Source organism: Phytophthora sojae (assembly GCF_000149755.1).
Source record: "Phytophthora sojae unplaced genomic scaffold PHYSOscaffold_5, whole genome shotgun sequence".
NCBI classification, from domain to species: domain Eukaryota; phylum Oomycota; class Peronosporomycetes; order Peronosporales; family Peronosporaceae; genus Phytophthora; species Phytophthora sojae.
Genome location: NW_009258119.1, coordinates 6744350 through 6770788, shown reverse-complemented (window position 1 = coordinate 6770788; position 26439 = coordinate 6744350). Strand labels below are relative to the sequence as shown.

Genomic DNA, 26439 nt, shown 5'->3' with positions numbered 1-26439 from the left:
AAATAAACAGTAGCGCTGCTCGAGGCTCTTCGCGCACGAGGTCTCTCAGCCTTCTGCATACCCAAACTTGCACTAGGTTAGCCCCGTAGCAATTGCATCATGCGATCCGAGCAAACCCTGCTGCCCCTCGTTGGAGGCGACTACGACTTTATCGTCCCACAGGCCTGGCCTGACGACGTAGTCCATATCGACCGCAGCCTCTTTTCCGCTTCACAACCATACCCAGTTATGACGACACCGGTGTACAACGACGAACCTTGCAACTGCGAACCGTGCTGCGTTTCCAACACCGGCACTCACTTGACCAGCGCGTGCGTCAACGCTAATACGGCCACCATCTGCGACGACTTCAACTGCTTACTCGGTCCAGCCTGTGGTAACCGGTTTGAGCCACGGTTTTCACTCGACCTTGTGAAATCTCGGGTCGGGCTTGGCGTTGTTTCAACCCAAAGGATCCCCCGTGGGGCTTTCATTATCGAGTACGTCGGTGAAATACTGTACGAGAGCGACGCAATTGAACGCGTCAACCGACGGTATCAAGCAGCCTTCCGCACCCTGGCTGACTGGAATGGAGGAACGAAAGTATACGTTGACGTGCTATCGTGCGGCAATGAGAGTCGGTTTATTAACCACTCTTGTGAACCGAATTGCGTGATGTACGAGTTCAACTGGACGAACACGACCCGCCTCGGGATATTTGCGGCGGCCGAGATAACTCCTCTTCAGGAACTCACCTTCCGATACAGCGCTCGCAACCGAGAACTCTTCAATTGCCAGTGCCTTGCTCACGCTGCGGCTTCTTAAACTTCCTCCTGGATCTGGATGCGATCTTTTCTTCATACGCGTAAATACATAACAAGGAGATGTTTCCACGTAATCGTTCTTGTGTCCGTCAGACATACTTGTTAGGCCTCGTCTACAGCTCCTAAATCAAAAAGCATGTTAGCCACCGTACGTGTTGCATCTCTGACGCAGGCCAACGATGTTGTGCAATAGAAGCTCTGGCGTCAAGTCATCACTACAACGTGCAGGTGACGGTCGGGTCGCCTCTGTACTCCATATTGCTGCTCTACGAGTCGCTCACGCATGTCGTGGTTCACCCCACCCACGAGCTCGACTGCTACACGAATATTGTCTCTGGATCCTGGACTAGGCCTAGCCCACCAACAGATTCATCGTGTGGTACGCCTCCAAGCCGGCCGTGAACCTCGTGGCCACGAGCAGAAACTCCGGCATCGCCAGCTTGTTGCCACCGCGCGAGCCACCGTTAATGATGTTGAACGACGGCACCGGCAGGCGCCGCGTCGGGTTGCCGATCAGACCAGCTTCCCAGTGAACGAAAGGCTTGCCTATTTCTTGGCAGCCTGTAGTCCGCCCTTGAGGCCGTTTGAAAGGCATAATGGCGAGTGTACGGTACACCACATTTATTGTCTGCCCGGGTAAAGTGTACGGTACACCACGTTTCTAACTCGTTTTTAAATGGCCGGGCTGTACCAATTGAAGCTCAAGGGCCATAGTGAAAGCCTCTCACTTCTCTTCCCAGCTGCAACAGGTACAGCTCCATATTTTGGGCTGAATCTCATTGGCCGAAAGGGCCACTTAAACAAGTGACCTGTGTACTTTAACAAGTGAGGTGGTCCTCGTGCGAGGTAGGGTCTACCGCTGTATCCCGTAAAAGTGTTTTTCTATAGTGCAATCCACAATGGCCGTGACAAACCATGAACTTAAGCCGGGGTAGTACCGTACTTTGCTGAAAAAATATTCAAAAGTAAATGGCTTCAAAGCGAGATTCAATTGAGAGGTGGAATTTCTGAATCTGCCAATTCACAAATATGAAGGGTCGTCCCATGGAAGTCTTCCGTACGGGCAGAGTATACACATACCAAGACAACGAAAGAAACCGTATAAAACATTTCCATATTTAGTGATCCAGATTTCACAAATATGTTTAAAACACCTCCAAGTTGAAGCAGGGCACGTTTAGAAACGAAAAGTGAGCGGTATACTCTCAGCCCTTCAGGCTGAGAGAACTGGGGCGCGCTTCGCGTGCGGGTCTCTAAGCGGAGGCAAACGCACCGAACAGTTTTGCGTTTTTTGCCACTGTAACGCTGTACTACAGCTACTACAACTACTATTTCACTAATATTGTCATTGATATTGCTTGTTCGTATCTGCTGCTATCGCTACTGCGACTGTTTATTATCTGCTGCCACTACCGCTACCGTTGTTATTTACGCTACAACTACGATCTCAGCATTGATAATGGCACTGTAATGATATTGCTCCTGCTTTCTTTTTCATGCCTGAGAAAGACTGCCAAAATCTACTCCCTACTGCTTGACTTGCTGCATAATATCACGGGGCATTTCATGGCTTGCTCAAACTAAATTTATAAGTAGATGCCATCTGAGTATCGCCGCCCACCGTGGTGAAAACGACGCGATCCAAACATTATCGATGATCTTATCGTCCTCTAGACCCTTGTAAATCACTCTCCTCTTTTCCAAATAATGTGTGTGACTTGTATTGCTGCGTAAGTAGTATCAATATGACGTATTGTGTCTTTCACGTATTTTGGCGGGTGAGCTGTTAATTCAGGCGGAATTAGAGTCATAAAAGGGTGATCAATGCTTATTTAGTGCTAATTCTGCCTAAGATTGTGGGCGCTTCCCCTAACATCCGCGATCAGCATTTGAGAGCTAATTGACGGAGATACGAGCAGAATGGCATGGATTGGCGGATAGGAAACCGCCAATCGCTCTGTTTCCGCCTAACGAAGGCTGGATTAGCTTATCCCGCCTTGAGTCGGCCTCACCATCGCCGTTCCTAATTCGGCCACGGAGGGACGACCCGGAATTAACATGGGAATTAGCTAACTCGGGGCATAATTAAGGTCGATAACGGATTAGAGTTATGCCAGAATTATCACGGCAGAATAAGTGAAAGGCACAATAATTCTTATTCGGTATATTGCTATTGAAATTGTTCGCCTGCGTCACGATCACTGCCAGCTACCACTGCAACTGCCCTACTGTCAATGCCACCGCCACTGCAACCGCTATTAGTTACTGACACTGCAACCGCTATTAGTTACTGACTTTGAAACTGATATTGTTATCGCTATTCTGTTACTATCTTTGTTTTGCTCGCCCCACGATCAGGAAGAAAAACTGTCAAGGTCTACAGTACTCCATGGTGCGTGAGTTGTTGCAACCCAGTATAATGCCATCCAACGAGACTTCTTCGCGAGTTTGGCCTGTAACTATACGACTTATCGAGCACGACTTTGTGAGATACAGTCTTACCTGTGCTGCGGCTCAACAACGACAGATCTTGCCAAAGCTCTTCCGCGTGTGGTTGCCACGCGCGGCTATCAAGTGTATCCAGCTCTGTCGTACAATGACAGCAGGAGTATGTACACTTTACTATGGAGAACGAGATTGATGGCAGGGAGCACGAAGGCTCTGATCCCTGCCCTAGTGCAAAGGACAACATGTACTTAGATTTAGTGTAGTTATCTTGCTTGTTGTATTGCTGCTGCTAATACACTGACTGCTGGTATGCAGGAGTTTGGCTGGAGTTTCCCACAGAGTCGGTAACTTTCTCCAGCTTGCTCAGGAGTCATCGTGGTTTCGGTCGGAAAGCTGACAGCATGCTTGAGGCCGTGCCTTTTGAGCTGGCAATTAGGGCAAAATAACCCCAACATGAAATGCGCCACGCCAGCGAACATCAGCGGACCACCGGGTCTCCATCGCGTCCATGATAAACGTGGACATCTCGACTCGCCACGTTCTGCTCGCACTGAATCTACCCGTCCGCTGGTTGCTTGGCAGGTTGTGGACGTCGTCCCCGAACGCGCTGGCGGCTAAAATGACCCCGTGACTGACCGCTAAGGCCTCTTGGATGTATTTTGGGTCGGAGTGGACTCGGAGGCTTGGTGGGTATGTTCCGAAGCTTGGGGGCAGGTGGTGATCATTATGGCAAATCTTGGAGCCTGCGCGCGGCAGACATCCATGGCAGATAAGTAGCGGCCCCTTACAACAGCAAAGACGCCGACTTCAACGCTGGTACGCTTTCCAGATCGGGATCGAGTGGATCCATTTTTTATATTCGGCTATTTTTTCAAGTTGCTGTATGTATGTTGTTTTTCTCCAGCCAGATACTGAATTTTAAGAGCTCTTCAGAAGGAATATATGGTGGCACATCTATGAGAGCTTGGAATCGTAGCATTTCGGCTACATACGTAGGAGGAGGTTGGAACTGCTGCATGTATTCTGGTGTGATATCTTCGGTAAGTGTTAGATTTTGCAGTGATGTCGTTCGTGATAGTGCAACATAGAGAGTTTGATGTGGCATTCCTGGTCTTTCTAAGGGCGTTACCGTAACGCCATCCTTGCAGGTTTTCCCTTGTAGTTTTTCAGCTGTGCAGGAGAAGGCTGACACTATTGCAAATTGACGAACTGAAATCGATGAACGAGCTAGATTCTTGAATTTTGACAGCTTAATCTGTGCGTTAAGAACTGGTATTCCGATAGTTCCCGGAGGATATCCATCTACCAATGTGCTTTCGCAGTCGTGAACGCGAATGATAATTAGGTCGGGGGGGTTAAGCACCTCTTTTACGATAGTGCCATGAACTAGTTTATTACGGTATGCAGATTCTTGTAGTGGAAGCGCGAAACCTACTATGATTCCGGTTGTTCCATTAGCAATAGCGTTTGCATCTTTTAGAGCGGGGTGTTTTCTTGTAATCATTACTGGCATACCAATGAAGCAGATTAATTTCATTGGAATTCGGTCAGTTTCATCGTCGTTTGCGTTAACTATTTTGTTGAAGATTGCCTTTGATCGAGGTGTCGGCTTTGCCGAGATTTCGTATATCGTAGTGTTAGTCTTTGTATATGCTTGGATTGTCATTGTGTCATTAATTGCACATCGTAGTGCATTAGTGGCGACAAGAACAGGATTGTAATAGGAATCCGGAGAACGACCAGCTTTACTCACTGAACGTCGCGCGTCTGTAAATACTCTGGAGTTTAATAATTTTCGGTGAGCGTCTGATAGTCTACCCCATCGAAGTTCACTCAAAATTTCTGCGTAGATTGGGTCGATTTTGGCACGCATATTTTCGGTGAGAAAGATGACAAAGTTGATGGAGTTGTAGACTTCAAACCCAACATTCCTAGCGGTGCTTGTTGCTAGAGGTGGAGGTTTAAAGCCTGCGACCATGGGAATGATATGAATTGCCAATTAGCAAACGAAGATACTAATAAGAAACTGGTTAGAACGTACATGGTGTTCCACGTACAGGTGGTAACTGTAACCAGTCACCAAAGTACATGGCATGCTTTCCGCCCATTATTTTGTGGGGTTGTTCGGACATTGCTCGTGATGTCATGTCAGCGGAACCTAGTAACCCTTGATCTGTCGTAGATATTACGTCCATTATAACTAATACCACCTTTTGAAAAGCATTTTTCATTTGCAAACTGGGAGGAGAGTTGGATTGTGTACCGTTTAGCTGGAGGTTGCGTGCGGAGTGTATTGTTCTGCCTTTTATATTCATTGCCGCCACTCCTGTAAAGGCAAGGGTTTCAACGCTTCCTTCTCGACCCCACTTCTCGGCAAGTAGTAGTAGTGCGAGAATTACTCGTGATTTACCAGTACCAGCTTCTCCTCCGACGTACGCTATAAGCTGTTCTTTGATAGCATAGGGCTGCAAGACAAAATCTTCTGGAAATAATGGTTCTTGTAAAGCATCTTTGATATCTGACAAGTATGCAAATAGGAGATGCCTCGCTGCAATTTCAAATATCGCGTGCTGCCAAAAGTTGAAGTTAAAGGCCTTTGAGACCGTTTCAATGCTAGGAAGGCAGGTATAGAACTTATCGAAGTGGCTGTGGCTTGATCAGGCCCCCAGGGAACTGCTTCGAAGCAGTCCTGGAGTCTTTCTAATCTTGTCTTGGCTTCAGGAAAAGCTGCAATGAAATCGCTAGTTCCTGTTGATGTGTTATTGTCACTGTTGTATGAAGCGACGTGTTCGGTGTAGTCTTCGAATGATGTGTAAGCGGGTACAAAAGCCTCTGTTGGTTGTGAGTAATTATCGCATGTGTTGTTGATTGTGGAGCGCAAATTCTGAACTTCATCAATAGGGCACGTGTACAATGTTTCGCTGATTAATTGATCCATGCATGTTTCTAACTCGTTGTCGCTATTATCGCCGTCGCCACTTGCCGCATCGGAAAAGTTGTCATTGTCTATTTCTGTTTCTCGATCGTAGGGCTGCCATGGAGCTCAGATTTTGTGCGAAGCAGAATGCCTTTTTGTGATTCTTGCTCTTCTTTTTCTATAGCTTCAGACCTGTAATAATCTATCCACTTCTCTTCGAATTCCCTCATTTGAGTTTGTTGAAGAGCTGAGCACGTGGATTTAAACCCAATGTAAGCGCGTTCAGCGTTTGGATACCCTTCAACAATTCTACCTTCTCGATGTGGTTTAAAAAGTGTCAAAAGCACCAAATAGTAAAACTTTCTGTCAGTATCAGATGTGTTAGCGTTAAAATCTGGCAATTGCTTTCCTGACATGATGAAAAGTTGCCGATGTGCATTTTTTTCAAAGTGTAGCGCCCCATCGGCGTCTTGTTTCTTTCCGCTGTGGTGCCATTCACAAATAGTGATAAAATTGACGTTATCTAACTCTTTTTGTCGTTTCCAGTACATACTTAGCTTGCGTTTACCATTCCATACGGGCCCGTTTGAATCCGAGTTAATATCTTCGGGGGTCGGGATTTCAACTGTCGGTGAATTTGTATTCTGTAGCATCTTTTCGAGGTTCACATACGTATGCTCATGTGAGAACCAAAATGGACTACCGCGATGAATATATAAAGCGGCCATTGGTGCTGCAACTTCTTGGCCGTTCGTCAGCGCATATAGCATAGATGAGAGCAATTTGTACCCTCTCCGTTCTGCAGTGTGATGGGTTGACCGATCTGCTTTTTCCACAGCTTTGTTGAATACACCAACTGAAAAGCGAACTTCGTTTTCGATGGGATTTTGCTTTTTCATGCAATACTTGCAAATGTATGCTGCTGCGTTTTTAGCGCTGGCTCCAAACACAAGCTGCACGTCGTGGTTACATTTTAGCGTTTGCATTAGCGTTCGATTGTATGCATTTACGTACTCTGATCCAATCGGCCGGCTCAACTGCAAATCGTTCCCGTCGTCGGTTCAAGTGTTTTCTAGTCTAGGTTCATGCGGCTTAAAGAAACGGCAGACAGATGCTTTCGGTGTTCTGCGCGTAGGCTTAAAGCAAGAATTTGCGTGGCTCCATTAGTGAACTTGTACATCGCGGACGATGAGGCTTAATTCTAGTGCCGACAATGAGCTATTATCATTATTACGCGGTGGGGAGCATCTAATAAAATCAATGTTTTCAGGTGATAACTTTACTGCATTGCGACGCGCAGCACTATCAATCGCAGCATTAATCACATCTTTGTCTCTATACTTGACATACAAATCTGACAACAAGAAGTAATCGGTGCATGTTGTCCTGGCAATGGCTTCCGGTATCCATCGATACCGACCGCAACTGGTTTCAATTCTCCAGCGTCCTCATTGAAGCAACGATTTGGTGATTCAATCACTGAGATAGTTGTTGTTGAAATGCAATCAACATAATCGGTTAGACGCTGTGTGAATGCTGCGTTCGAAGATATGGCTTCTTTCATTTGCTGTGACGTGGTAGGAAATCCGTGTAACCGTACCGCGAAGTGGGCATGGAGATCACCACCCTGTTGTGTTCCTGCGGCAGCCCCAAATGCTCGAACCACACCGAAAATTCCCCCTCCTTTCTTGGGTTGATGTGTCTTTCGATCCCACCCAAGAAAAACATCAATTATAATAGTCATTATTCTGTCAAAAAATAAGGCGCACTGCATCGGGTGGTTGTTGACAATGCGCTTCCGATCAGCACGATTTGGTAAAAGACGCATGTTGGCTTCTTCGATTACGTGATGCGGTAGTACACCAGATTGTTCAGCAATTGTATAAGTCCCAGCGGTATCGGGTGATACCGTAAAAAATAGCTGTAGTGGTCCAAAACGTTTAATATATCCGAAAAGATCGTTTCGTGCTCGCATTCTGCTCAAATTCGATCCATAAAATGCTGTCTCACTGGTACGAAGACCTCTACGTAGGTTAATAACCTGTTGAACCTCTTTTCGGGGTGGATTTGGCTTCTTTCCATGCGCTTCTGCTGTAACAACATTGTATCTTTCCTGGTGGGAAAAGGAGAAGGTCCTTTATCTGAGCATCGAGTGCTGACGCGTCGTATTGCTTCAAGATAAACTCTGGTATATCTGCGTTGTCGGGTATCCGCAATAACCGCGACATGCTCTGTCGAACACAAGGGTAAGAGAAGTTTCGCATGACACCTAAATTAACCAGAGAACATCTTACCTCGGCAATGGTATCCGTCAAAGGTGTCAGTTGTACATCATTCATAGGATGCAAAAGCTCGCACACGCAGCAAATTGCTCCTTCACCGGTTGAAGCCTCAAACATCCTAACTGCAGAACGCTGAAGTCTAGCTAGGTCTACCACGGTTGGTACCTTAATGTTTAAAGTGCTATCCATTGCATCGAGCTCCGCGGAGGTATAAAACGCAGTCTCATCTCTTAATGCTTGGTTTCGAAGCCGATGAAGGCGTTGATACTCTGCTTCCCGCTGTCTCTCAACTTTACGACGTTTCCGACTCGGCTGGTTATCTTCGTCATTGTGTCTGCGCTTATTGCTATCCGAAGCTTGTTCTCGTTCTGTTCTTATTCGTCTTTGTTCCGCAAGTAGTACTGCATACATAGGGTTACTACGAATCGCTCGCACCTGGGCACTCAGCCCGCACCCAGCGCCATCTTCACACTTAGTCTCTTCCTCCATTGGATGTCTCCGAGAAAACTGCTCTTTGCTACTACAGAAGAAAATATCTGAAGATTTGGTTACTGGAAAATATGAAACTGAAAAATTTGATTGGAGGAGAAAATGAAATTTTGGCCAGTGGCTGCAGTTGTACTAATAGTGCGTCACTGTTAGTACAATTGCACTATTAGTCGAGGTTAGTGCCTCGACGCACGAGATGGTCGTGGGCGTGCTGGCGAGATGACCCCAGGCTTCGGTCCCGCTGTCAAGATGACCACACGCCCACCCCCACACTGCCCTCGTACCCAAAACCCAAGCCACTGTTGTCAAAGATTATCGTCGACTATAGCTCCGAGTTGCTCAAGCTCATATTTGTGGGCGAGTAGCTGCTGAGCTTCCCCTCCGACTGGTAACTGGTCCTGGCTGCCGACGTCAATCCCGATCCCATGCAGTACATGCCCTTATTACTTTATTGTGGATGCAGCTCTTCAACGAACGCAACTGCTGCAAGATCCACGGCGAAGCCAAATCTTGGAGGGGCTGCTGAGCAACTCGCTACACGGTCGAAGTATGTCGCTGAGGAACCTGCCGCAGCCATACTAGTACTATATCATCACGGTGGTGGACGGCACAAGAGCGACGTGCCCAACTACTTCCCAGTAAACTTCCAAAACGGACAATACATGCTTGACACTGACAACTCGTTATATTAAATTAGGCTTACCTACCACGATGATCTGCTAAATACCTTTCTTTTGGTGGGCCCTGCATGCACCAAGCTCATGCTTATCATCCAACGCAAACTGCTGAACACTGGTTGTGGGTAGTTCGCTCGGCATCTTGTTCAGCATTTTCATGAAAGTACGTCACTCTGCCGCAATCGCCGCCGCCTCCAACTTGTCGGACCGCTTAGAGGCCGCGCTCCTGCTCAGCCATCCAATCCTACGCCTCCACTTGCCCCTGCAGAAGGGAATGGTACATCTGCAGCTTGCGGACCTTGCCAATGACGGCGACTTCGCCAACCTGGTGCGGGCAGCGCACTCAGCCCAGGGGACGCTTACGAGGCTTCCACATTGTCACCTGCAACGTGATAGTGTTGCGCATCGCGCGGTCCATCTTGGCCATTCTCGCCTTCAGCCCAGCCTCTTTGCCCTCGAAAATCGCGTCGACCAGGTCGTACCGATACAGCTTGGGCTGGTCCTCGATCCCAGCGAAACACAGAGCCACAGCAACGTAGTCGTCCTCCTTCGACTTGTGCGTCAGGTAGAACTCGCGCACCCCGCGGACCGTTCGCTTCGGCGGGAGTACCCGTAGGCGCACTTGCTCTGCGAGCATCGCGTCCATCTCAGCGAACGGGTCCTCTTCGGCCATGAGGCGCAACTTCACTTGAGCTCCAATGCTTGTGCTTGGCTGACAATTCGTTTCTGCTGAATGCACACACTAGGCACAGAGATATTGAAGTAAAGCGTCTCTGGGACTTGCCTTGAATAATTCTGGGACTTGCCTTGATAATGCCCAAGCGCTGTCCCTGCCATAGTCCTTTCGCGTCGGCTCGACGGTTTGCAGCAAACCAAACTTGCATCTTGCTACAAGGCTTGATCTGCAGCTTTATGTGAGGGTTGGACCATCTGCGTTACGACAGAACTTAATGGTCCAGCCCTCGTATAAACCAGCAGCGGGTGGTGTAGGTTCGCTTCACTGCAACCAACATGGCCTTGAAGGTCTATGCTGTATTCTTACTTACGCACTACTCTACACTGTACTGTGGTTGAAATTCAATCTGGCCCGGCCCACACAGCACCTGTCCAATACAGCGTCAGCCCTTCACTTCTGCGTAGCTGTTTATCACCATGGCGCTTATGGTCGCTGGATACGAGTATTTCCACGCCGATCTACAGGTGGGCTTACCCCGTCGTGAAGGGCGGCATCACGTACAGTGCTTAGCGAGCAGTACAACACTGACTGCCCCAGGTGATATTGACCTGGCTACTCTCAAGTCGGTTGTTAACAAAGACGTGTTGCTTTTGGAATGTTTAATCGCCTGACGACAGACGCGGCGTCCTATCCCATCCACCATGGTTATGGTACGATGAGATGCTATTGCACGACGAGCTAGCAAGAATAATTGGAGTTGCATTTGCATGTCATGATACTGTTATCATTGTCTTGACCACGTAGCTCTGTGGTGTGCGTCACGTACTACAGCGACGCGATCTCCACGAGCCCCACCGTGGCGCTCGGGATGGTCAAGCGTATGTAGCGTGCCGTCAAGCATGCCCAGCGAATACCGAACATGGCGTGATGAACACAATGTTGATCAATGGGCTGCAATGCGCAGCGCAGCCGATCGTTCATCGCGCCGCCTCCGAAGTCGGTCCGCTAAGGCCCACACGTGCGGCGTTTTATTCCAAAACTGAATACTCGTTAAATACATCGATCCGACCGCCTCTGCTGCTTTATACCGGTAGTACCAGCCGATTTTGAATACTCAAGTTCATATTAAAAAGTACCGAATGTATAAAACTGATGGTCAGACAAGAAATGACGCTGGCTCTAAGCTATCCGCTTAGAGAACAGTAGCGCTGCTCGAGTCTCTACGAGGCTTTTCGCGCACGATATCTCTCAGCTCGCTAAAAGCGAACAAGGTCTTGTGAACGCACTATTTTTCAACCTTCTCCGTGAACACGTTTGGGGCAAAAGGCAACGTCCTTAGATCACCGAAGGCATGCCTCGCAGCGGGTTCGCAGTGAATCCGTGCGAGGCAACCCCGGGAGTGGTGTGGTGGGCCTTAAACTCGGCCAGCTAGTTGGCTTGCATGCAAGCTAGCTGGGGAACGCCACCCCCTTAACTAAAACTAAGCTGTTACAGTAAAAAGTGTCAATAGTGTATTTGCGCCACCCGAAATCTGGCTCAGTCTACACTATTAGTGCGGGCTACGGTAATTACGCACCCACACCAGTAATAAAGCCACGCTAATATACAAGTCACACTAATACGGGAGACTTTACATTATGCCTAATAGTCTAGTGTTGGTTAGAAAGGCATGCCAAAAGTAAAGTCGAACGAGTTTGGGAAAACTGGCTTGACACATCTATTCTTAGAATATTGTTCTTTTAGTGATGGGGACGTAAACGACGTTAACTTAAAACCCATCATTCGGCGTACTCTATATCATAGGTTCAAAAGTTGAGCTGTAGTTTTGATGTAGTTCTAGTACGAGTTTCGTAATTTTAACGCCAGATGCATAGTTATGACTAGCATACGTTTACACTAGCTATTGCAAAACAGCAAAATTCGCCAAAAACCTATCATACAGCATATACTATATGATAGGTAAAAGTTAACGTCGTTTACGTCCCCATCACTACTATTCTATCGTGTCTTACTAACAAGCTGCTTCTTTCGCTCCTGATACCGGGCACGCGCGAAGCATCTGCCCACGTTTTGATTGGCCGAGTAAAAAACACCACTCGCGCATATAAAAACCAAGCTGCCGATATTTTGTACTCCCTGAAACTGTCACCCGGTGACAGCTCTGAGGGGTCGCCGTAACAAAAGTAGGGAAACCTGCTGGCTTTCCGCGCAGTCGCATGGCTTTTATTTCCTTTTGGATGGGTTCACCTTTCTAAACCATAGTTAGCTCAAGTGAGCCCGGAATCCATATTTGCGCGCCACTTTGATTGGCCGCTGACGGGTCGGCAACGCAACTTAAGTAAGGAAGTTTCCGCGACCGCACGTTACCGCTCAAGTTTAATTTCGGTGGTGCGACGCTATGTTGAGTGCGGAGCGCATGAACTTGAGCGGGAGAGTACCGTTGTTGCCTGTTCAAGTAGGCAAAAGTATCGAGTACCTAACCTGGGAAATGTTGACACGAGTCTACGTGTCTAAATTCTGTCGCAGATTTTTTTCCGCTGTCCCATGCGAGTCGCCAACAATAGCAGGGGCAAGTGAGCGCGATGTGGTGTGCTTGCACACAGGTGTTTTTTACGTTAGAAATTGCGAAAAGCATAGTGAAGCTAAATGAAGCGCTCCGATCGCGACCATAGTGAAACCCAGTGTTTCTTTCATAAAAAACATTCACAAATTTGGCGAACCGACTCTGCGAACACCCTGTGCTCTCAGCTCAAGAGCTGAGAGAACAAACAGATAAACGCACAGCGCGGGCGACAGGTGCGCCGCAAGTGCGGCGCGCCTAAGTCGTGTGCTCTGTGGGCTGTGTGGGGTTCCAGGCAGCACACGACACGGACATCCGCCCCATTTGCTTCTACTGCCGCGGCGTCGTGTGGCTTGCCATCCTAACAGCAGCAGAGCAGATTTACACGACCGTGCAGATCTCCGAGTCGGACGGAGCGGGTGCAGTACCGTTACGGTGGGCAGGGGCCGACGAAGGACGACATCGTGTCGGCGAACATCTTCCAGACGATCATGCTTGTGGTCATGTGGCTCATTGCCATCCGCCACTCGTACCTGCACCAGTGCGAGGTGTCCATCTACAACCAGTCTTTCGCTGCGGCTGCGATGAATGCCGCTCCTCCTGTACACCTGCCTGAAGTGGTGTAAGGAAAAGCATAGTTCAAGATCGGTTTGTGGGCCCCAGTGAACGAGAATATACCAGGCAGCTGGACCTGGTGCGCGTGCTCTTCAGCTCGCGCTCTTCCGTCCTGCTGGAGTGCATCGTCGACCGGCGTGCGTCCTCCGGGACCACCATGACCGCAATCAAGAGTCGCGGTGAGGACCGCACACCGTCGAGCTGAACTTGTGGACTGCCGCGAGGGTGGCGGGAGACGCGATGGCGCTGGTTCGGTCGGCAGGTAGACACGTTGCAGCGGGGGGGGGGGGGGCCACACTGGATGAGGCTGGCAGAGCGGGTTCTGGAGGTCGCACTCGCCCAGGAACCCGTTGTAGCACCACTCACCGCGATCGAGCGCGACGAGAGACTTGAGGTTCTTGACGTTAGTGAAGTCCGGGAGACGGTGGAGCAGTGGGGTGCATGAGATGACGAGGCGTTCGAGGTGAGCATCCACATCTACCAGATAATCAGACCTTTCAGTACAATAACACACTTACGATAATATCAATTTGCTTTCTTGCCTCCGCGCTGTTTTAATAACCAAATACAAGCAAGTTATAAGCTGCAGCAACGCCCTCCCAAGCAGACGACTATTCTTACCTTCGTGCACCCTGATGTTGCTGCGTCTTCAGGGGAAATGATTCGAATGAAACTTGATGATGCGATTGATGCTTCTTCATTGATAGAGACCGACTAGGTAATTATTCAGATTACCTATTAAGTTTACTTTCATAATATTTCAATATATGATGGATACTTAAACGCATGCGTTACACGCACGGCTTCATGCGACACCAAATAGGCAACCCGGAGCGTTGCTCCGGGAGGTCGACGAATAGTTTCATGGACGATGATAACGGATAATAATTGAGTAAATCCCAAAGTTGTTTTGTTTTTAATCCTTAAAAGCACTACCAGCCCAACTCTTTAGTTGACTCTAACGTGGGCATCTACTGCGTCTGCTTCGCAGCCGTAGCATCTGCCCGAGACTGCGTAATTGAACAAATAGTTGCGCACATCGAAGTGTATCGATACGGAAATGATGTTTCAGACAAACCTTTGTGAGGCTGGTAACCAGCAAGCCCCGCTCTTCTTTATCGTGGTGGGTTCTCAGGAACCGAAAGTCACCAATTGAGGTTGCCTGATCTGATGAGGCCATCGGTGACATAGTACCCTGGTCCAATGGCTGCGTTGGCGCCAGCAACGAGAGAGCTATTTCATTCATTTTGCAGGTAAGGTATACCGTGCTCATTTTCGAACTATGTTGTGTGCTAACGATCAGACGAGAGAGCTACAGCACCCCGTTCACCCTAATTAGTCGTGCGACCTAATTAGTCGTGTACCTTTGATAATCATTCCACCGGTTCTGAAAAGTATTTTCATTTTCACCTTTAATCCAGAAAAGAGACCGGATTCGAGTAGATCTCGGCAAGACGAATATTTAGTCTATCGTAGATAGGAATAGTTTTCCCGAGAACGGAATTTCAAAACAGGGTGAGCCACTCTTCAGGTCGTACACGTTAAATAGTCATGGCACGACTAATTAGGGTGAATGGTGTAGCGGGACGAAGTAGAGACGCATGGTGCGCTGATCTTGACCTTTTAACTTGAGGATGTTAGCTAAGTGACCATAATGATCCTCAATTCAAAAACAAAACAAACAAACAAACTTTTAACTTGAGGGCTTGGGGGATAAATTGCGGAATGAGAAATACGCTAATGGGCCAATTTCTTGGAAGTGGGTGCTTCAACGCAGGGAAAAAAAGTATTGTTCAAACGAACGATGCTCGTGTCACTGTCGAGTTGAGCTGATTGGTTTGGCGACAGACACGAGGTTGGGCATCTTCGGCTAAGAGTGATTGGGTATTGAGCAAATTGACATGTAAAAGAATGTAGCCTGCAGCTAGACAAGTCATGTTGTTCATCTTCAGCTAGGCTTGGTCGATTATGGCGCAAATTGATACGCCTTCAGCGAAGCCATGACGCTCTCATACTGTACTAGAGCGTCCGTAAGTAGGTTGTGGTCAATAATAAACTATTAGTATCAACCTTTGGTAAATAATGTGCATAAATCTTAGCATTTATCGATGGGTACCCGATTCCGGCAAATATTAGCTTAAACATTACAATTAAGAACGAGAGACCCGGTTTGGTACCCGGTTTTGGAAAGTTACAAGTTTTTTGCCGGGGCCAAGCACAGGTCTTCGACCTGTGAATTAATCCTGTGCCTTACGGTACACTAGCTATCTCAGTATAATACGGTGGGTATCTAAGTAGTCTATCACGCTATCTACTGCAACAATGGCGACGCTACGCAAGCCTACAGAGGGTTAACCGTCTTGATAAACTCGGAGGCCACGCGCCAAGCCTTTTCAACTGCTTCCTTCGTCGCGGGATCCTCAAGATCGCCGCGACACACCCAGCCGTGCACCATTCCAGGGAAGTTCACGACTCGGCAGTGCTCGCCCACACCGGGCTTTGCCTTCAGAATCTCCTCCATTGCACCACCTTCACGCACTACCGGGGGATCGTTTCCAGCGGAGCAGAGCAGCTGGGCCACCGAGATGGCCTCCGCCATCTTCTGCACGTCGCCATTGATAAGCTCCTCGGCCATCCAGCTCGGGTGGAAGGAGACGTGACCCTTGATCACTGGCTCCGGCAGAGAAGACTGCTTCGCTCGGATGTACGCGCCCCAGCAGTAGCCGTAGCTGCTGATCGAGTCTACGCCCATCTCCTTCTGCAGATACGCGCGACGTGGGCACCCGCGATTCTCAAAGCTGTTCTTCAGCAGCCAAGCCGGCACGTCTGCGCCGTCGAGAGTCTCAAAGTAGTCTCCGTCTGCAGCGTCCACCAGCACGACCGAGTAGCCGAGATTGCCGAGCGCCATTGTATCCTGCTTGACGCGGCCGCTGTGAGGGCCGAAGATGTCGGGAATAGCGACCAGTCCAGCCTTGGCGTGAGCTGGGCCAGTAACGAAGAGCTTGGTGTTATTGAACGTCTTGGCGATAATGCTTGCAGACTCCGTATCGGGATCAACGCCAGCAGGTGCCATGATATTATTATGCAAGGAATTGGCGAAGTGGAGTCGGGTTTTGAAGCAATGCAAATGAAGAAGTGAGCTTGTTCTGCGGAAACCTTCAGTGTGCATCGAGGTCCCAAACGGAAAAGTGATGTAATCGCCGCTATGAAGGCTTGATTGCGACAGATATCCTCCGCTGCAGGCCCAAAGGGGCTCCGAGGAGGTGTCAAGGATACGCAGTACTTTAAAAGTACCGCGATCAGTAGTCGATTTCTCAAACCAACACCACGACGTTCACAGGTATCAGCAAGTCAAATCAATACGCCGGCGGATTAGCGCAATGCTGCTCTCTGTAGCAAACATTTTACATGTACAGCCACTCCGTACGACTACGGATATGCCGAAGGGTGGACTTGAATCAAAACTCCAGTCGACGACTCGAGTCCCTTCACGCTCCGTTCTTCACCAACGCTTGACGGGCACGCACATGCTCCTTGTTGGTTCGAGGGTAAGTGGCTGATGAAAGTCACCTATTGTGCCAATTCTGGCGCGACTGCCATGCGGCGATTTCCAGTGTACGGGGAGATGCTTGTCACTGCGCTCGACATGCCGAATAGGTTGATCGGAGCCCGGTTGTTTTCCCGGAAGCCCGAGTACAATAGACTGTGCTCCACACAAATAGCAAATGAGAAAGCTGTCGCGTTCACCACGCTGGCTGCACTGCCGCAAGGCCTTCTCTGTGCGTCGCCGGTAGCAACGCGCTGCACTAAGCCTGAGTGCTCTGGCCTAGATACTGATGTGGATGGACCAATTCATCGTGAATTGCCAGCATCGTGGCTACAATCGCTGTTAAAAAGTGATTGCGACAGGTGGTGCCAACCTGCACGAATCATGCCATGGCTTTGAAGGATCCTGAAGCAGTGGCTAGGATAAGATGCTGCGTCTTTGAGGCTGTTTCAAATGTCTAAACGACCAGCGAGCGAAAAGGTCATGCCAGAGCCGCCGACTTCGGCGAGCATCGCTCCAATGTCCAACGTGGACAGTCCTTGACGACACGCAGCAAATACGAAGAGATCTTCCCAATGTAAGCCGCCAAGGACAAATGGCGATGCGGTCGTGATGTTGATCGCAGGCCACGACAGGGGCGATGATTTGGAGGACTGGTCCGAGCCATACACGCGGCCATACAAAAGCCCATCTCGCCCCATCTGAATTTAATCGCGGCATTCCGCCTCTCTTTGCCGCGGCCATCTGCATCAGAGCGCGCGTCTGGCCGGCCCATTTGATTCTCGGTGGTTCGCTCTTATTCCTCTCCGCCACTTCCGAATCTCACCCGAAGCTGACATGGCCGGCCCTCAGATCCGCCTCGTGACGCTGCTCCTGCTGCTCGTGGCCGTCGCCTGCAGCGCCAGCGTAACGGCCGAAGCCGCGCTGCCCCCCAAGTCGCGCCTGCTGCGTCGCCAGGTGCAGCAGAACGACGACGCCGATGCCGAGACCACCACCCAGCTCGCCGCCTCGAACCACTCCTCCAGCAGCGACTCTGCCAGCTCCAGCAGCTCCGGGTCCTTGGAAGCCGACGCCACCGTCAGCACTGAGGCTTCGGCCGCAGAGTCTGAAACAACGCACCACGAAGGCCCGACCACTATGTCGTTCGTGGGCCCCGCCATCGCCGGCGTGCTGGCTATCGTGCTCATCGGCGCCGTCGTAACCTTCAAGAACCGCATGGGCAAGTGAGACCTCGAACCGCTTCCGCCCCCGGGTGGGCAGCTACTTACTTAACGAGGCGAGCCTCCCTCCATCTTTAACAATAAAGGAATATATAGTTGCTTTCATTTCCAAGTGCCAACAGCGGCAGCGACCGGATCCGACCCACCCCCACGTCTCCCTAGCTCTGTGCTATACTGCATGCCTCCCTCCACGTCTAGAACGGATTGATCTTGCGCGCCGCTCGGACGAGCATCTTCGGGTAGAAGCGCTTCTCCTGCGGTCGCGCGCCCAGCTCGTAGCGAGGCTTGCCCGAGATCGGGTCGATCGGCGCCTGTGCCTTGAGCGCCGCCATCACGTCGTCCAGCAAGAAGTCGTCGCCGACGATTGGGTCCTCGATGATCGGGTCTGTGTGCGTCTTGCCCTCGAAGAAGCGCGTGGAGACGGAAATGCCGCAAGCCTGCAGTGCGGCCGTGCACTGCTCCGAGGACCGATAGCTCACCGTCTTGTCCGCCGTGCCGTGGAACAGGAAGCACGGCGGGAAGTCTTCCAGCAGCGCTTGCCGTGTTCGCGACGGCAGCTCACTCAGCGCTAGTAGTCGCAAGGACGGCGAGTAGTACGCCAACCGGTGCGCCATGATGCGCTCCACCACCGCGCGGTCGAAGCCGTGGCGGTGGAAAGTTGCGATGTTGGCCTCCATGTTGTACGGCCCGGAGATGCCGATGTAGCTGCGGATCTGCCGCAGGTTCCACGTGATCGGCTGCGCCAGCGGCAAGCTCTCGACGCTCTCGCAGTCCGACGTGTTGCCCATTCCGCCGACGCTGCCGTTGCTGCTGGGCGAAGCTGCAGAACTCGCTGACGCGTTGCGCTTCTTCTCGACCTGCTCCAGCAGCATGCACATGGCTAGATGCGCCCCTGCAGATTGGCCGATGAGATGCACATTCTCACGGTCACCTCCGAAGAGGTGAATGTTGTCAAAGACCCACTGCATCGCGCGCGTCACGTCCTCCACCATGTCGGGCACCACGCCCTGCGGAAAGTTGCGGTAGTCGGGCATGACAACGACCACGCCCAGCGACGCCAACACCCGGCCCATGAGCGCGCCCCACGCCTTGTAGCCGATGATCCACGCTCCGCCAGACACAAACACCACCACCGGGTACCTCGCTTCGGTGAAGCTGGCGCTTGAGGCGCTGGTCACACTGGAGCTGCGCGACTTGCTCGTCGTTGAGGCCGCAGCCGAGTCCTTTGACGTCTGCGGCACTGTGTACACGTCCAGCAGGTTGCGTCGGTTGAGTCCGTAGATGATATTCTTGTGCACGTTTTCGTCGACGAACCAGTAGATCGCGACCTTGACGATCGGTAGCAGCAGTAGCACCACGAACGAGATCAGCCGCAGCGCGCACAGGATCCAGCGCTTGGACATGCGCAGCGCCCAGATCAACTGCACCGCGAGCTTGGTGATGAGCCAACTCTGCTCGGCCACGACCTCCACGACCTCGGCGCCGGACGAGACGGACGCCTGCAGCACGGCACCATTGGACTCTGGGTCCAACACGAGGTTCTTGCTGTGCGGCGGTCGGGGCACTGCCGAGCCGCTGGAGCTCAGCAGCGACGCGTGCAATGAGCTTGCGCTGCCCGTGGACTCAAGCGGGGGGTGCAGCGCCTCCTCCTCTTCGAGATACTTGACCAGCTGCGAGGTGGAGGCCGCGTCCAGCAGGGAAAAGGTGCGAACCTTGGGGATCAGCAGCTTCTCGCCCGGGACGGCGGCGCTCGCGTCCGCGTCTTCATCTGCCGCTTGGTCGCCATTGGGCAATTGCTGCTGGTGACGATGGTGGTGCTGCATCCTGTGCAGTAGTGGGTCCTGCGGCTCTGCTGCGGTCTCTTCAAAGCTTACGAGGCCGTCAAGTTGCTGGTGTTCTTGCTGCTTGTGCTGCACCTGCGGGGCCTCGCTCGGAGCTGCTGGGCGCTTGCCAGTCGCCATGTCGGACGCGTCCGGAACGGGAGTGGCCAATTCTGGAATGGTGGGCGGCAGCTGCAAATAGGTCGGCAACGGTGCACAATAGCAAGATGCGAGGCTGTGCCACTATAAATGGCAACGCCTTCTGCACGCAGAGCTCGCTCCAGCGGAGGAGGAGTATCGACTTGTCCTTGATGGCGAGGGATCAGCAGCGACTGTGGACTGTGTCAGATGGCGGACGCGTCGTACTTAGCCCGAGTGGTCCAGTAACTGGACTCCAGTATGCCAGGGGATCCTTGCGACATGGTTCCCGCCGGACTTATCCTCCGACTCGGCAGACATTGCACGGGCGCGAATAGACCCAAGCAGCACCGCCAACGGTGGTTGACCCATTCCTAACGTTGGCGCCAAGAGCCCGCAGTTCCAGCCATTTAATGGCCACCACGCACAACCGCCGTACCACGTTCTACTGTCGAAATGGCCTCACGCTTCGTCTACACGCCCGAAGTGCACCACAACTTGTCCTCAGCAGCGACAATGCTACATGTATCGCTGCTCCGAGATAGACTCGGCTGTCAGCGGCTTCAACGTCAACCAGATGCAACTGTAACATGCGCGCTGCACCGCCAGCACAAGAAAGCACGTGGTTGAACTCAAAATCCCTATTTTACGACAAACTATTCTTGCGGTGCTGCAACGAGTGTAGCCATCTTCCAAGTTGAAGTGCCAGGTCTTACGGACCCGTGGACTGGGCGCGGTGTAGCGTGACGTAGCCAGTGCCTCCGCCGACGCTGCTGCTGCTCGAGCCGAGGCGCGAGCGTCGACGCGACCGGGATCGAGATCGGGATCCTCCTCCAGCGCTGGAGCTTGGAGACGGCACCACAAACTGCTCCTCGAAGATCGACCGGTCGTCGGGGACGTCGAAGCCGTCGTCTTCCAACACGTAGTGCTCGTGGGCGCCGAGGTTGCGCGAGCGCTTGGCGAACGGGTCGTGCTCGACGGCCGACGTACCGAACATGGACACACGCGACGGCGGCGGGGGCATCGGCAGGTTCTCGGCCGCCAGCGCCTCGGCCAGACGGTCGTAGTCCACCGAGTGGTGGTTGACGACGCTGCGGCCCAGCGCGAGGCGTCGAGCAGGCAGGCGCAGCTCCGAGAGAGAGGTCAGCGAGTCACGGTCGCCATCACCGTCGGCTCGGAAGTACGCGGCTGTCGAGAAGTTGCTGGTTGAGCTCAGCTCCTTGGACAGGTTGGCGGCCAGTGGAGCGTCCAATAGCGCAAGTCGCGTCACGATGTTGCCCAGCGCGATCGAAGGCTGTACGGTGAGAACTCCGAGCTCACGCAATTTGGCTCCAGCAGCACAGTCGTCCACCACAGCGATCAGGCGAGGGCGCGCGTGCTCGCCCAGCATGGTCTGCATGACCCTCGCGTGCTCCAGTGAGCGCTCCGGGACGCCTGTGAAGATGAGCACGTCTGCGTTCTGCATACCCGAGTCTACAGGGGTCTCCCCGCGACGATCCTGGATCGTGTTTTGGAACGAGATGAGCTCGCCCTTAGCCGTGCGCTGCAAGATGGTCTCGTTCATGCGGCGCCACTTGTCTGCGCGAGCCTCGTCGAGCAGCGGGACATTGACGCGAGCGCCGTAGAGTGACAGCTCCAGGGCGATCTCGAACGCCACTTCGTCGTCTCCAAGCACCACGGCGCTCTGCACACGATAGAACGGCAGCAGCGGCCTGGGATCCATTCCACCGCCGCGTGTAGAGAACAACGCTTGGGTGCTGTTGTGGCGGCTCAAAGTGCTGTTGTGACGGCTGAGAGTTCGGTAGGACTTGCGGTTGTCCTTGCCGACTTCGACGTCCGAGTCAGCTCCATCTTTTTCCAGTTCAGGCGGAGTCTGCGTGTGTGCTTGGGCTGCTGCTGCGGCCTGACGATCGATCATGCTCTCTCCAGCACCACGAAGCCCCAGCGAGCAAAGCACGGGGCCGATAACCTGGTTGATCACCACTGCAGCCACGATCGTCGCCGAGAATTCGGCTCCCCAGTCGTCGGTGATCAGCTCCTTCACCTCGGCAGCCAGACCAAGCGACACACCAGCTTGAGGAGCCATGGTCAGCCACAAGTGCTTGTAATGCTGCGGTGGCAGCTTCAGCAGGAAGCGACCGCCGCCGTACACGGCCAGAAAGATGGCCGTGTAGCGCAGCACCAGGTACAGGCTCATCATCGGCAGCACACTCACCACCTTGTCCAGCTGCAGCGACGCGCCCGTCATAACGAAGAAGGGCAGGAACATGTACGGCGCCACCGTATCGAGAATAACGTGCATCTGCGGGCGAATAGCAGCGTAGTGACCAGCAGCGCAGGACGCGAGCATCAGCACCAGCAACGCCTCGAACTTGACCTGCCATACAAGGCCGAAGTGCGCGGTGGTGAGGTCGCTCAGCGTGTTGGTGAAGAGGTAGAACAGGTAGCCCATGAGCAGCCAGACGAAGCCCTTGAGGTAGAGCGCCTTGCGCTCCGTCCACCATTGGGGTTTGTCCAGCAACTTATCCGTGTCCGTCTCCTCGACGTACGCGTTGTACGGGTGCGGCGCCTGGTCCGGGTCGTCCATCGCCTGCTCGAGGTCGCTGACGTCCTGCCTGCTGTCAATGCGTTGGCTGTTCTTCATGCGGCGTTGGGACAAGGACATCCTGGAGGAGGATACCGACATGGCGTGGGCCGGAGCTCCCGACGCCGCTTGGCCCACGTCTGGCTGCCCGCTCGGCAGCTGGAAGATGAGGATCGTCACGAGTCCGAGCAGCGCGCCGAGCACGAGATTCATGAGCACGACGCCCATGGTGAAGGCGATGCTCTCGGGCGACACGTCCAGCTTGGCGCAGTAGATGGAGGCGACAACGCGCGAGACGGAGAAGGACACGAGCACGACGAACTCGGCCGTCATGCACGTGCCGAGCGCCAGGTGTGTGAAGGGCCCGACGCTGTTGAGCTCGATCTTGAGCGCCATGACCGTGGAGGGCGACACGAGCACCGAGATAGACGCGAACATGAGCGCGATGCCCAGCTGGCAGCTGTGCGCGAAGTCCGAGTAGAAGAAGGCGCCCGCGGCCAGCATGAAGACTGTGGTGCCCAGCACCATGGCCGTGCAGTAGTAGGTCGTAAGCAGCGCCAGGATAGACTTGATCTGCGGCCGCAGCTCCGGCAGGTAGATCTCCTGGCCCGCCTGGAACGAGATGAAGCTCAGCGCGAAGGCGTTCACGTACGAGCCGAGCATGTTCACGACGTCTTCGTTCAGCAGGTTGGCCAGGAAGGGGCCCGACAGGATGCCGGCCACGAGGTACCCGGTGATGAGTGGCAGGCGGAAGTACTTGGGGAAGAACAGACCCAGCGGGTGCGCGCCCAGCAGCACGAGCACGAACGCGAGCAGGTGGCTCAGCGTGTCGTTCACGTTGCTCCATGAGTTGAAGGGAATGGTCCGGTCGTCGTCCTCGTCCGCGTCGGCCAGCAGCCGCGTGGACTCGAGCAGCGAGCCGAAGGAGCTGCTGGCGTTCGCCGTGAGCGCCAGCGCCGCCGCTGCTGCGACGGCGAGCGGCAGCCACGCGCGAAGACTGCGACAACGACGGCCCATTGACAGAACGCGGAGGAAGTCGAAATGGAGAAGCGCTGGCAGCGCGTAGTCGCCGCCGGCGATACGGATCGGCTTCTTCGTCAAGCTCGCAACGTCACATCGACGCGTTTGTAGAGTTGGTGGGGTACCACCCGATTTGGAGTGGATAGGGCGGGACTCCGTTCTAACTTAACCAAGTAAGAAATGGTGTTAAACTCAGATAGGGTGATGGTATGTCGGCTCAGCTCACTGATTTTGGATTGAATCAGTACCGGTTTGTCGCAGCCTACTGAGTTTGATTCACTTTCGCAAAAGGTCGCGAATTGTGCCGGGGCGAATTTTGGGAAGTGATGGGCGTTCAAGTTAGGAATTGCTGTGCGAAAGATTTATGGTGTAAGTTGAACCATTTAGACACAATGCGGGCACCTTCAGCCTCGAGCGAACCCTCGCTTGAGGCTACCAACGTCACCTTGCTTCAAGGCAGGCTCTTTCTGAATTACGATCGATTGATCGATAGAAGAGAGTAGTGCCGAGCTAGTAAACAAGCCTAGTATTCTACGACTCCACCACGGTAGCCTAGCGCCTCGAAGGCGCTACTTTCTGACTCGGTCAGAGAAAACGTTGCATTTGGAAGCTACCCGTGCGAGGGCTACAGTAACTTAGATGTATGGGACTTTTGAAACGAAGGAAACTGTGTCACCGGGCGGACGAAATATCAATGATTTTGTTTTAGCTTTGTCAGCTGAGGCTACCAATGCTCACACAACTACGCGCAACGATCACAGATGAATACATTCATCTATCACAGGAAATACTTTGCGTGGATGATGTGGTATGCGAAGTTTAGTGCTACTGTATCTACGAACTACAAAGCTGCCTGCGGTGAGACTGCAGCGCGAGGTTTGCCCTAACGACCCGATTGATCTAGTGCCGCTTCCTGGCGAGGAATTCTCGTTTCTTTCAGCACGATACCTGTACTGTACTGTCGATACTGAACCCTTATCACGTTTGGAAATAAGGTACGGCGCCACTTTAGTAGAGAGTGCTCAGTTTAAGAAAACCCTTTACAGCCAATGATAATGCAGGAATCGAGGCACAAATCGCTATGATTGATCGATAGCATCCGGTGAGCAGCAACACGAAGCAAACACATGGCATTTCAGTACAAACCCCCAGTCAAAATCTCTCGTAAACTGGCGCCACCTGCGATTCGAGATGGCTTCAAGGCTTACTTGTTTCTTGGGTTCCGTGCGTCGCGTTTGATTGGTTCTCGTCCTACAAACTGTCGAAATCGCCCTCTTTCTCCTCGTACCAAAAGCACGGTCATATGCCAAAAATTGAGACTGCTATCACAAAGCAAAAATGGCACTCCGAAATCTCTCCTAAAGTGGCGCCGTACCTTATCAGAAGCTCTGGCAACGACGCAGTTGCAGTCTTCACTTAACCGCTGTAAGAAACCAGTCATCGCGCGAACTTCTCCGACGTTCGGTGCGCTCTCACGGCTTTCCCTGTGCCAATCCAAGCAACACATAGCGCGATCGATGTGTAACTGGAGAAAGTGTTTTTCAAGTCGGCGTGTGCCAGGACCCATAGCTGCTGTGGTCGAGTGGGGGAGGCGTACTACATGGAGATGGCACCGGAGGCGCCTGCGCGCGAGAAGTACGACGCGAAGGCGGCAAATATGTTGTTGTTGTTGTTGGGTGTGATGCTCTTCGTTTGTTCAGGATCCCCCATCGCCATGAACGCGGCAAAGGCATTCGAACTCGTCGAGGGAAGCGGTCGGGTATCGTTGGTCTTTGATTCAAAATTAAAGCGTGCAGCTTGGACACTTCCGAGTGGGGGTGCTGTTAAGAGATTGCTGCCACCCATTGTACCCGTTCGATCAGGCCGGCGCTTGTCGATCGAGCGGGTTCTGGGCCATGACGCTCTCAGTCAGGAAACGCCGCGGGAGGATATATACATGTAGACTCACCATTGCGGTGTCTTCTCAATTTTGATTGGACCGCGAGGTTGAAGCAGCCCTGCAGTCAGCCACTGGTCTCGAAGAAACAGGATTGCACTCGTCCAGTGATTCAACCTCCTCCCAGTCGAACAGGAGGCAAGATCCGCTAGGGGACAGGCGATTCATCGGCTACGAGAGCGGCACGTAGGTCGGCCACCAACTCACCCGACAGCTAGAGCGGGAGACCGTTGCAGACTGCAACTGGCAGATGTGTGTAGCTCAATGCTCTAGAGCAGCGACTGAAGTCAGGCCTCACGACACCGCGTCGAAACGGCTGCTACGCGTGCGCCCTTTGTTGGATGCCGTTTTCCTCCGTGGAAGATCTTGAGCTCGTTCGTTGCGAACCTTTGGGGCAGCGAGGCTAACAACAGTTTCGGCCCCTTGGTGGCGCAGGATCGGAGCGCTGCCTGCTCGGTCGATCGGAGATGCTTGGGACGAGAAACTGCGCGCTCGGAGGTGCTTAAAGACCCCCGCCGAGCCACCGCACGTCTTGACCGTGATAGCGACTAGCGATATCTTTTGCTCTACGAAAGACAGGCGACCAGCGAAACCGCAGGAATGATTTATCGATACACTTTCAGCAGAGTCGAACAGTGTTTCGAAATGTGGTAAGATCCGTTGGCAACGACTTGACCGGTGCAACGGAGACTCGACGGTAACTGCAT

At 52.4% G+C, this 26439-nt stretch overlaps 6 protein-coding genes across 6 annotated transcripts; 2 read left to right on the top strand and 4 right to left on the bottom strand.

The window, feature by feature from the left end:
* Nucleotides 1-228: 228 nt before the first annotated feature.
* PHYSODRAFT_505293 (hypothetical protein) lies at nt 229-804 on the top strand (the record flags this gene model as incomplete). Its single annotated transcript, XM_009531862.1, has 1 exon — nt 229-804. The coding sequence occupies one exon, from the start codon at nt 229-231 to the stop codon at nt 802-804; it is 576 nt and encodes a 191-aa protein (XP_009530157.1).
* Nucleotides 805-9959: 9155 nt separating this feature from the next.
* Nucleotides 9960-10289, bottom strand: PHYSODRAFT_334594 (hypothetical protein; the record flags this gene model as incomplete). Its single annotated transcript, XM_009531861.1, has 1 exon — nt 9960-10289. One exon carries the CDS (start codon nt 10287-10289, stop codon nt 9960-9962), a length of 330 nt encoding a protein of 109 aa, XP_009530156.1.
* Nucleotides 10290-12874: 2585 nt separating this feature from the next.
* On the top strand, nt 12875-13672 carry PHYSODRAFT_249766 (hypothetical protein; the record flags this gene model as incomplete). Its single annotated transcript, XM_009531860.1, is given in 4 exon segments — nt 12875-12895; nt 13148-13276; nt 13296-13474; nt 13534-13672. The coding sequence occupies 4 exon segments, from the start codon at nt 12875-12877 to the stop codon at nt 13670-13672; spliced, it is 468 nt and encodes a 155-aa protein (XP_009530155.1).
* A 2136-nt stretch (nt 13673-15808) lies between these two features.
* PHYSODRAFT_508042 (hypothetical protein) lies at nt 15809-16540 on the bottom strand (the record flags this gene model as incomplete). The annotated part of the gene is made up of 1 exon (XM_009531859.1): nt 15809-16540. One exon carries the CDS (start codon nt 16538-16540, stop codon nt 15809-15811), a length of 732 nt encoding a protein of 243 aa, XP_009530154.1.
* A 1296-nt stretch (nt 16541-17836) lies between these two features.
* PHYSODRAFT_560850 (hypothetical protein) lies at nt 17837-20195 on the bottom strand (the record flags this gene model as incomplete). The annotated part of the gene is made up of 4 exons (XM_009531858.1): nt 17837-17959; nt 18010-18216; nt 18462-18671; nt 18714-20195. 4 exons carry the CDS (start codon nt 20193-20195, stop codon nt 17837-17839), a joined length of 2022 nt encoding a protein of 673 aa, XP_009530153.1.
* A 615-nt stretch (nt 20196-20810) lies between these two features.
* Nucleotides 20811-25512, bottom strand: PHYSODRAFT_346849 (hypothetical protein; the record flags this gene model as incomplete). Its single annotated transcript, XM_009531857.1, has 3 exons — nt 20811-23868; nt 25172-25280; nt 25397-25512. 3 exons carry the CDS (start codon nt 25510-25512, stop codon nt 20905-20907), a joined length of 3189 nt encoding a protein of 1062 aa, XP_009530152.1. The 3' UTR covers nt 20811-20904.
* Between the last annotated feature and the right edge of the window lie 927 nt (nt 25513-26439).